At 44.3% G+C, this 10,434-nt stretch overlaps 6 protein-coding genes across 6 annotated transcripts; 3 read left to right on the top strand and 3 right to left on the bottom strand. All coding sequences in view use genetic code 12, as the record gives it.

Moving 5' to 3' along the window:
* Positions 1 to 3: 3 nt before the first annotated feature.
* Positions 4 to 1,641, bottom strand: kri1 (Kinetochore protein Spc24; the record flags this gene model as incomplete). The annotated part of the gene is made up of 1 exon (XM_066158237.1): positions 4 to 1,641. One exon carries the CDS (start codon positions 1,639 to 1,641, stop codon positions 4 to 6), a length of 1,638 nt encoding a protein of 545 aa, XP_066014334.1.
* Positions 1,642 to 1,714: 73 nt separating this feature from the next.
* PSN45_004209 (uncharacterized protein) lies at positions 1,715 to 4,021 on the bottom strand (the record flags this gene model as incomplete). The annotated part of the gene is made up of 2 exons (XM_066158236.1): positions 1,715 to 1,817; positions 1,905 to 4,021. The coding sequence occupies 2 exons, from the start codon at positions 4,019 to 4,021 to the stop codon at positions 1,715 to 1,717; spliced, it is 2,220 nt and encodes a 739-aa protein (XP_066014333.1).
* A 381-nt stretch (positions 4,022 to 4,402) lies between these two features.
* PSN45_004208 (uncharacterized protein) lies at positions 4,403 to 6,406 on the top strand (the record flags this gene model as incomplete). The annotated part of the gene is made up of 1 exon (XM_006685973.2): positions 4,403 to 6,406. One exon carries the CDS (start codon positions 4,403 to 4,405, stop codon positions 6,404 to 6,406), a length of 2,004 nt encoding a protein of 667 aa, XP_006686036.2.
* Positions 6,407 to 6,524: 118 nt separating this feature from the next.
* PSH1 (E3 ubiquitin ligase) lies at positions 6,525 to 7,598 on the top strand (the record flags this gene model as incomplete). The annotated part of the gene is made up of 1 exon (XM_006685975.1): positions 6,525 to 7,598. The coding sequence occupies one exon, from the start codon at positions 6,525 to 6,527 to the stop codon at positions 7,596 to 7,598; it is 1,074 nt and encodes a 357-aa protein (XP_006686038.1).
* A 280-nt stretch (positions 7,599 to 7,878) lies between these two features.
* COX7 (Cytochrome c oxidase subunit 7) lies at positions 7,879 to 8,064 on the top strand (the record flags this gene model as incomplete). The annotated part of the gene is made up of 1 exon (XM_006685976.2): positions 7,879 to 8,064. The coding sequence occupies one exon, from the start codon at positions 7,879 to 7,881 to the stop codon at positions 8,062 to 8,064; it is 186 nt and encodes a 61-aa protein (XP_006686039.1).
* Positions 8,065 to 8,432: 368 nt separating this feature from the next.
* Positions 8,433 to 10,223, bottom strand: PSN45_004205 (uncharacterized protein; the record flags this gene model as incomplete). Its single annotated transcript, XM_006685977.1, has 1 exon — positions 8,433 to 10,223. The coding sequence occupies one exon, from the start codon at positions 10,221 to 10,223 to the stop codon at positions 8,433 to 8,435; it is 1,791 nt and encodes a 596-aa protein (XP_006686040.1).
* Positions 10,224 to 10,434: the final 211 nt, after the last annotated feature.

The following is a 10,434-nucleotide window of genomic DNA, read 5'->3' as shown; positions in this document are numbered from 1 at the left end:
AGATTATTTTTTGTACTTCTTACTTTTCTTTTCACTCGTGGATTCGGTGACTTTGACCCAGATAGTTTTATCATCATTTTCTTCATTAGTTTGCGGTTTGTATCCTTTCATGACCTCTTTTCTCCAGTCCTCCAACATCTTCTTCTTCTTCTTATACTTCCGTCTGTCTTTCACCCTCAACTCCTGGGGTCTGTATGGAGCAAACTTCTTGATACCAATGAACGAATTCAACTGTTGATCATCAGCTATCAAAATGTCTCGAGTAGTTAAACCAAACGATTCAGGAGAAACTTCACGATACTTGAACTTGACATCTTCCACTTGAGGACGACCTCTTTGTTCTTCTTCTTCAACTTCCTCTATGATTCTGGCCTTGTTGGCTTCTACAAGAGCTTTGGCCTTTTCTTTGAGACTTTCTTTCCCCTTTTTTGTAGCCTTCTTGTCTTTGAGTTTATCCTTCTTGGACTTCTTCGTTGGAGGTTCTTCCGCTTCAACTTCTTCGCTATTATCGCTTCCGATATCATCCATATCACTCCATTCGGGTTTGGTATTTTCCTCGTCGTAATACTGTTCATTAAAAATTTCTGCCATCTTGCTGTCCCAGTCTGTATCGTCGAAATCGTCGTTCAAAAGAGATTCTCCAAACACCTTTTGAATAACATCATCACTCACCTCACCTCCCACAGCTTCTTTGATCTTGGTAAGGTTATCAAGAGCTTTGTTGACCTTGGATGTTTCCTTCCTTTTGATCTTTTCTTCTCTTTTCTTTAACTCTTCTGCTTTTGCCTCTTGCTCCCTTTCTCTTTGTCTTTTACGAGCATTGGTCTTGTCTCGTCTTACCGTGGCTTGGGTACGGGCATACGAAACAATCTCTGCAGATTGAGGATCCTCATAACGAAAGTTGTATGCGCTTTCAAACTGATCTGCAGCTTCATCAAACTCTTCATCATCCTCACCAGCTCGGTCGAGATTGATGACTTTATCATTTTCCGAAGGAATCCATGCTTTGCTTTCAAGGAAAGTCTTTAAGAATGATTCTTCATTCTTCTTGGGATCAGGTAATCTCACGGGTGAAATCTCAACATTGGTTTCCTTCTTCTTCAAAAATTCATCACCACTTTCTTCTTCACTCTCATCACCATCAAAAGCATTCTTGATATCTGATAAAAGCTGGTCTCTTTCCTCTCTTTGGGTCACAACAAAAGGTTTTTCGCCATCAACTGTTCCGTATGGCATATCTTCTTCTTCTTCATCGTCTTTATAAGCACCAGATAACAAGGTTTCTCTGTGGTAGTCTTTCAAGTACATGGGTTTCTCCTTCTTGGTTGATTCCTTAGATGAGCTGGCTTTCTGTTCGAAGAAGTTAATATCTTTATCCAACAACTTTGAAGGGTCTGTTCTAATTGCCGTTAAGACCTTGTTGATTCCTTCATCGATATCTGCGGTAAAAAGCTCGCCATATTCGTCTTCTTCTTCGGAAGTGGACTCTTCGTTATCATCATCAGAGATCAATTCCAACTCAGGTTTTTTCGGTTGAGTTGAGACATCTTGTGAAAGGATCTCATTACCAATGTTTTTCTGTTGTTTAAGCTTGGATTCGGCTTCTTTAGCCTTCTTGGCAGCCGATTTCTTTCTAGCCATATTTATTTGATATTTATTTGCGATGAGATGATACAGTTTTTTTGTGCGCATTTTGATAATGATGCTACATAAACTATAGACGAGATACTTCTTGACCAATGTTTTTGGCAACCGCTTTCTTGGTTTCGTACCACCACCTGTACGCCAACTCACACCTATTCAAATCCAAGTTTTCACTTAAAACTTTCCAGAACATCAGTATAAGGTATGTTTTTTCCAGGTGATTACTTGACTCAATGACAAAAAAGATCTTCTCTAGCCACCTGAGAAATACCGATAAGGGCAAGTAAGGAACCAAATTGACGAAAGAAAGAACCATTGCTTCTCTAGATGTTTCTGGCACCAATCTTTTGGCGAAATTATACTCTGTGGGGGCCACTGTAGCTTCTGGTAGCATACCAAGAGGTACGAGGTCCTTAGGCTTCTTTATCTTATTTTCAGCAACGATATTAATGTTCTGTTTCTTGGTCTCCAAGCTCTTCATAGTGGATTCGGCATGTATTTCACCAATTGGCTGTGCTGATGTGAACATCAGATCACTGGCCTTGATACTAATGGGTATTCCACTCTTGGTGTTCAAGCACTTGAAGTTGATGAACTCCAAGAATTCATCTGCTGAATTAGCGTACATAGATCCCTCGTAGACCATCGGGTTGGACAAAATCTGTTTCCCCAAGGACTCGACCGCGATACTCAATTGCTGGGCGGAGAGGATACGAGGGAATTGATTGACAATCAACTCAATGTACTCCATAAGTTCCTTCAAGTTCTTATTGACCCTTTTGTTGGAGAAACACAACAAAAGGACGGAGTGCGCAGCTTCGATTATTTCGTAGGCCTGGATACCACGATTATTGACTACATCGAAACAGATGGGGAAAATATTCCTCTTGATGTAGTCGTTGTTGAAACTGTTTTTCTGCAAATAGTTTTCCCATAAACCCATTACAAACAATACCCTACCTCTGTTTATAGGATTGAAGTTGATCACATCAGCATTCAAGTTGACATTTGGGTAACCAAGAAGAAACATTGATAGTTTTTCGAGCTCAACAATCAGTGGTTGAGCTCCAAATATCAACTCAAGTGACAAATAGTAGACAAAGTTGAAGCTATCAAAGCCCCCTTGTCCAATATTGACAAGAATATGGTTCAAGTGATAGAACAGCTCGACCACCTTCAAAGCTATGAACCGGTACTCCAGCTCGATATTATAGGTTTCCTTGAAGATGGAGAATATTGAGAACCCTTTGGATTGATTCACCAGTAAGAATCTTGTCATGATCCCTTGAACAATAATGCACTCCGAAAAGAAGATATTTTTCATGAAAAACCAGAACTGCTGATGTAATACTGACTGGTCCTTGATGCTATTAGGGTGGTTAAATACGGAGTCTTGAGTTCTGGTGCAAAGTGATGCATTGAACAACTTGATCTTCGATAACCCATCCATTATCAAGTCAAAGCCAGTCTTGTTGATGGGCAAGACTCTATAGTAGCTCTCTAACAAGAACGAAAGCCTATTCAAATGTTTCACCACAGGTTTGTTCATGACTTCACTATTGAGTGTATCATGCAAATTTGCAGCATTTATGTCGAATGCAAAGAACTTCTCGTAGACCTGTAAACTATAAGAGGTGTTGGCAAATATCAATTGGATCAATCTAGTGATCAAGAAAGATACCAGAACCAGGGGTGTGTAGGAGGTTATGTCCTGGTCCCTTTTGTATGTGACTGCTAAACTCAATAAGCTCAAGTTTATAATGTCATCAGAATTGTAAGCTGCCAACGTATTACCCAACGCCTTTACGAACAAATCATGAGCTTTGGAGTCCCAGTCTCCAAAAAACCACCCAAACTCGATCATATTGGGGTTGCTGTACAAGTCGTCTCTCAAGCTATTCGACAATAGAATCCCCGATAATATAGGCAACACCTTCCAGCTATTACGATGAATGTCGTATGCCACAAAGTGATCTAGTTCCTGAAATAGAACCGTGTACCATGTCTTAACGGGAATTGTGGGCTGTGATACAGATAATTTTTTATCGGTAATGGCTTTGAACGCTTCGATGATTTGGTAGTTTGATTCAAACGAAGCACCGCCTGGAGTAAAACACGTCGGATTGTTCAAGAAGCTTGCAAACACAAGACGGAGGTTATGCTCAACTTTGACAAAAGGCAAATAATGGTACATATATCCTAAAACTTTGTTCACAGACATGGATTGCAGCAGGTTTCTGAGATCATTAATGAGATAGTCAAGTTCCTGAGGGCCTTCCTCCACCTTCCTGCCGGCATATGACTCAAAGGAAGAACCACTACCTGTAGGGCCCATCAACGCTCTTCCTTGAGGTCCCAATTTCGAGAATAAAGACATCACTGCTATAGTGGAGAGTTTTGAAGGTTTACGCTTATGAATTTTCTGGGGTGCGAAGTAGAAAAATCAAATTTTGAGCAAACGACAAGCTTGGGTGCTAACTAGAAGAATCGTTTGTTGCGACGCCCACAGAAGGCTAAATTACATATACCTTGCACAAGCATGAAGCCACGCATGCTGTACCACATCTCTGTGCGACGGGGGGCTCTCAACACACCCTTATGCGCGTCTGTGGTGGTGTTCAGTCGAGGCATTAGCGACAAGAGCAAGTGGTATGATTCTCAATACACCAACTATTTCCTTGATGTGAAGAAACTAACACATTTCTTTGGCCATAAACCCATTTTCAGTAGTGGGCCATCGATGCGGACGCCCGTCCTGATGACTTTTGATGTGGAACCGGAAAACAGCGCTGTAGCCAATGAGTTTGTGCGCTTGCATCGGGAACAACAGTACGAACAGTTAGCTGAATTTGTCAAGTCACAAGTAGCGTACGACAAAGTGATAGATCAGAAGGTTCTAACACAAACTATGGACTTTGGTGATCTTAATATGGGTGGTATAAATGTTGTGCCTGCTTTACACCTCCAGCCATTGAAACGAGAAGCCCACAAGCAAATTTCCTGCTACCACACAATTTTAAAGGCTTACGAGCCATATATGTTGAACGATGCGATGTTCCAGGAATTGTTCATACGGAGCAGCTATCACATGGGGGACGTGGACTCGCTTACTACCCTTTCTGAAGTGTATTTGCACAATCCATGCTTGAATGAACAGACCCTCAACTACATATTGAACGGGTTTGCTGTCAACTATGAACCAGAACAAGCTAAGTTATTCCTCCTGGAAGTTACCAATATGCGCAAGAACTTGAACGTAATACTCCTTGAAACGGTACTAATGCTGTTGTCTAAATACGGAGCATTATTTGAAATAATCATCAACTGTGTACAAACCTGGATACTATCTAGGAACACGTTGCCCAGTGCAAGGGCCATGGCTGTGGTTCTCTCGCAGGGGTATAAATATGGGACTGTTAATGAGGTTCGGGAGATAGAGCAGTTGATTTACCGGTATGGACTAAATGAGGATTTCCGAATACGAGAAGCTAAGTTGAAGTACCAAGTTTGCAACCGAGACAAAATAGCATTTAAGAAACAGATTCTTGCCGAAGATGTCGACGAGGTTAACGACATTATCAGGATGCTACGAAGCTCCAATAAAGTGGCCGAGTTAACGGAGTTCTACCACTCTATGGTGGACTTTTTTGTAAGATACACCACCAGCACCACGCATATCGAACACATACTAAAGCAGATGAGCATCGACGGCATACAAACAGATAAAGATATCTACAGGCTGTTAATGCAGAAATATCTTATTCACGAGAAGTTTTTGGATTTGGCCAATTTTCTCGAGTCAAGTAACATGAGCAAAAATGTGCCATTTGAGCTCGAGCACCTTCAAGTGATCTTCGAAACGTTTGTTCGAAGTTACCCCCATTATACGGAGGAGTTCTACTACCGATTTCTTCGATTTGTCAAGATGTCGAGCTTGTCTAACGTGGATAAGCAGCTGCTCATTTCGGTGACCAAGATCCACCTGCTTCAATCGCAGTTAAAACCATTTGGGTTGGGATCCAAAGGCTTGAATCCACATAAGTATAGGTCTAAGGACTGGGAACCTATGCCATGGATATTGAAGAAGGGTAGACCTGTGAGCTACCCCAAGCAGGTTCAGTTCAGAGTTGAAAAAGGGTTTGGGGATCTCTTGAAAAGAGGATTGAAACCCGATTTTCATGTCATTGAGGAAACATTCAGACGGCTGAGCTTGTTCTTCAAGACGCGTATTCTACAGCTTGCACAAGACATACGCATGCCCACCAAGAACCAGAACCGTTTAAGTGTGATAAACCTCCATTTTGCAACCAAAGACGAACTATCAGCATTTTTCAAGTACCATAGCCAAACGCTTAACTCCAACAACAAGATTTCCTTCAGCAGACTCCTCAGCAACAAGGGTCTTCATGCCGAAGCTGTGGCGATACTTGATTCCATCAATACCAATGAGATCCCTGACTCGTCGTTGCTGGTGATCTTTGTGTACCGCATCCGGGCCCTCTTCCAGCTCCGTCAACCGCAGGAAATCTTACAGGCCATGGAAGAGTTCCCGGTTCACGATGTGACTATCTCACCGTACCTTCTCAAGCAGAGTGTGCAGCTTGAACGGAAGTTTGTGAATTGTGAGGATATGAGCGAGTGCGTGGGCAGACTCAGAGGGTTTATAGGTGATTGTAAGGTGGTGTTAGAGAAGGACCGGGCGGACTTGGAGATTAGATTAGAACAAGTGTTGCAGTATGTGGACACATGGATCAAGTCGTAACCTTAATATGTCTTGTAAATAGCAATAGACGATTGATGATTGACTATGGGTGTATGGGGCATGTCATCGGCCATCATCACCTATTAATGTCGCGCGCGCTCCTCCCAGCTCTATCATCATGTATAACACACAGTGGCAAGAAATAGATTCTACACTACTCGGCAGCGTCCTTGGAGACTTGGCTGACAGCCTCGAGTGTTCTGTGTGTGCAGAGATTATGGTTATGCCCGTCATTTCGCTGTGTGGCCACTCCTTCTGCTACGAATGCTGTTCTTCGTGGTTTGAGAACAAAGCGACATGTCCTACGTGCCGGCACGAATTGGACACGCCGCCGGCACTCAACGTGGTGCTCAAAGATATCAGCCACCGATTGGTGGACGTACTTCTCGACCAGAGCAGTCTCGGTGACAATGAAAAACAGGAACTTAAACTTCGTCAGGAAAATAGTCGAAAGACGTATCAGTTTGACATGGACCACGGACGGCTCTACGGTGATGCTTTCAACTCGGTGGTGACGATGATTGACCGACTGGATGGGGTGGCTCGGTGTGCCAACTGCCACTGGGAAGCTCATGGTAGTCAATGTGGTCATTGTGGAGCGGTATTTCGGATTCCCCGAGAGGAGGAGAACTACCACCAGTCGGACGATGCGTTTCTGGACTCCGAAGACCAGGTGCTGGAGGAGCGTGATAACCGGTACGATTCTGAAGACAGCTTTGTCGATAATGGAAGTGATACGGGGTATCATATTGAAGAGGAGAGTGATGGGGCGGACTCGTGGGCCGGACTCCGGAGTCCTATGAACTGGGAAGATGGCAGTCATGATGACGTGCGGCACGCGGTGGACCGGCTAAACAGAGAGAACGTTTCTATTGATGTTGACTCGGACACAAGTCGAGATGGAGTGGACTACAGGCGAACGGCACAAGCAGTGCGACGTCGGGTGGTGATTAGTGACAGTGAGGATGAGGTCGGCGAGCCTCGAGCAGGAGTCAGCCAAGAAGGGCATGATAGACACAACGAAGAGCCAATAGAAGTCAACAGTAATAGTGAGGGCCATAGTCATCGCAGTGATAGCGACATTGACAGTAACGAGAGTGGAATGTCCAGAGATAGTGGAGACACAGACGATAGTATTCCTGACGTTTTCTGGGATGATGATGGTGCTGGTGTTTGGAGTGATATGGATTAGAGTAGAGACGTTAGATTTCTGGCATGAAGATCATGGGAAACACCTGGAATCTAAATCCTGGGACCTCATTGGGTCACTGGATCTTTCACTGGACCTTCACGTCCTCCAGGCCTTGTTTGATGGCTGCGAATGTGTCTCGTTCGTGTCCGCACCACCCTCACTAACTCCATTTCTCCCATTGGATGAGAAAAAAAATCAACTGATATTATTCGACAAGTACGTGGAACCCACATTAATCCTCCCATTGATATCCCGTTTACTAACCTTCCAGATTCACAGCATGGCCCCAGACCCACAGAGAATCATCAAGTTACAGCAAAGATACCAAACCACCCACAAGCCATTGTGGTTGAGAGGATCCAACTCGAGAATGTTAGTGTACCCATACTACGCTTTATTTACCGTTGGTACCGTTGTATCTTTATACTACTCGGTCAGAGGAGTTTTGGGAATCAAACCCGAGTAGGTATGCTAGAAGCTAGAAATGTACGTTTTACGTGAAGATCCAGAGACTCGACACCAGCGAGATAGAAGAGAAGAAAGACTAATGAGCCACTTGACCGTTCGAGTACCATGACTGTCTAATGGTGGTCATTGAATAGCTGATATTTCAGACGGTTGCCTCTGGTAGTTTTTTTAATTAGTGACTGTAGTTGTTTGATGCTCATCACTGCTGGACTTTGATAAACAGCGGTCAGAAATCTCCAGTCATTTTGCTTCTCATAGCCCGCAAGAGGCTCCATCTACGTCGTCGTCTCTCGCACCAAGTTCTCCCTACGTTCTCCTCTCTCTCACAAAAACCTCCCTATGCTCGGTCGGTCGCTCAGTCGTATATTATAAACACCTCAAACCTCTAATTGCTTCGTAAACCCCGTACGCCCCCGGGTCAGGGACAAAATCCTTCTTATTCTCCAACCCACCCACATAAGTGGCCCGGCCCAACTTCGGGGCCAATTTACGTGTGCCTTCGGCCGCAGCCTCTGCCGCGTCCACTGCTTTATAAATATCTAATGTGTCTCCGAACACCCTGACAAACGGAATCAACACATCCATGACAGTCCGGTGGCCCTCTCTAGCCTTGGTGAATCCTTTCAACGTTTCGATGGCAGAGCTAAGGCTGGTCGCAAAAATGAGTCTAATGTCAGTTTGGCTCGACCCAAGGTTGATCGTCAAGTTGTTGATGAAAGACTTCATGAAAATATATAAAATGGCCCCCAACGTACCTCCCATGTCGTTTGACAAGATCGCAAGAATACGGTTCAAGCAAGTCAAAATCGACCCGTTCGTAGCCATCCCTTCACCCTGGTCAAGTCCTAATAATACTCCATTGGCCGCAATCTCCAACATTTTTCCACAGTCACCGTCGCCCATCTTGGTATCCCACTCGGTAATGAGAGGTTCCATCCTTATCAAGTTTCTCAGGCCCGTATGCAATATGTTGTACAAAGTTTGTGGGTCAATTTGAACATCATTTGTGGTATCAGGAACAAACTCATCATAGTGTGCAAACAGCTTGATGATGCGGTCCTTGTAGTTCCCAGTGGATGCGGTGTGATCCACATAGTTCGGCCAGTTGGTTGCGTTGGTGGGCTGGTCAAACAAATCAAAAAGCTGTTGTTCCGTGAACATTCCAGCAGTTTTGGTTACATTGAACAAGGTGATGGTGAAGATCGAGGCATTCAACGAGGTGACAAAGTTTCCTGCCAACACTCTGTGGGGCACGATCCCGTAATCCCTGTCTAACTGGGTAACTGTCTGGAAAAGAAGGGCCTTTTCCTCAATTACTGGCAATCCGCCTAAATTGTTGAAAAGGAGTATAAACTGGTCGGAGCTGTCGTACTTTAAGTAACTACGCTCCGGATCATCTTGGCTCAACATGTACTGCAACATATCAGAAATGAGAGCCTCGTTAGTTGGAATCAGGGAAAGTTTAACGAAACCTGGCTCATTGTGAATACCCAAACCAATTTCAATTTCATTTGGCTGCAATTTTCCGTAATCGGAATCGGGCGCATGGCCCGGAATATGCACATGGTCCAACCCAGCGTTTATGGAAATAACATTCCGATTGACCGTCTCTCCAAAGTGATAGATGTCATCTAATGAGAGGTGTGGGAGTTGGGTGGCAGCTCCCATCATCTTGATCACAATTCCCACTCCTGCCAAGGTTCTTCGTCCCACAAGCGAGTTGGTTGAGCGAGGAATCGCCGCGTCATCGGTGCACCTCAACAACTTGACATGGCCAGGCCCATACCGCGCAAGAAGCTCCTGCTGGGCCATGCCGAAGTAGAGGTTGTCACCAGTATAGTTGGTTATGACCAAAATACAGCCCTTTTGGCTGTGGACAGTTTTCTCAGCCGCCTGGATATTTTTGAAATTTGGAGATGCAAACACCTCTCCTTGGGCACAGGCAGCGAGCATTCCATTTCCAACGAGGCCAGCCCATCCAGGTTCGTGGCCACTTCCACCACCACTGATCAAACACACCTGGGATGAGTCAAACTTATTGTTGAAAATAACTTTCTCATGGTACAATACTGATAAGTGCTCATTGCACACGATATAGCCCTGTAAGCAGTCTTTAACCAAGTTGTTTGGGTTCTCAGGAACAAAGTGTTTAGTCATTTATGAGTGTCTGGGAGTCTGGTTGTATGGGGTAGGTGAGTACTTTTATAGGGATGGATGTGGGGTGGGAGTCCTAAGGAACACTCTCGGAACAATACTCACACAAATTCCGGGGTTTGCAGTTGTCCCAAAAAACTTTCCATCCCCACCCCTAAAATCCGCTGCCCTTTCATATAAATACCCTCATGTTCGTTAGTGACTACCAAATCAA

Source organism: Yamadazyma tenuis, chromosome 5, assembly GCF_029203305.1.
Source record: "Yamadazyma tenuis chromosome 5, complete sequence".
Classification (NCBI taxonomy): Eukaryota; Fungi; Ascomycota; class Pichiomycetes; order Serinales; family Debaryomycetaceae; genus Yamadazyma; species Yamadazyma tenuis.
The sequence above is the reverse complement of the archived record's forward strand: the minus strand, read 5'-3'. Positions and strand labels throughout refer to the sequence as shown.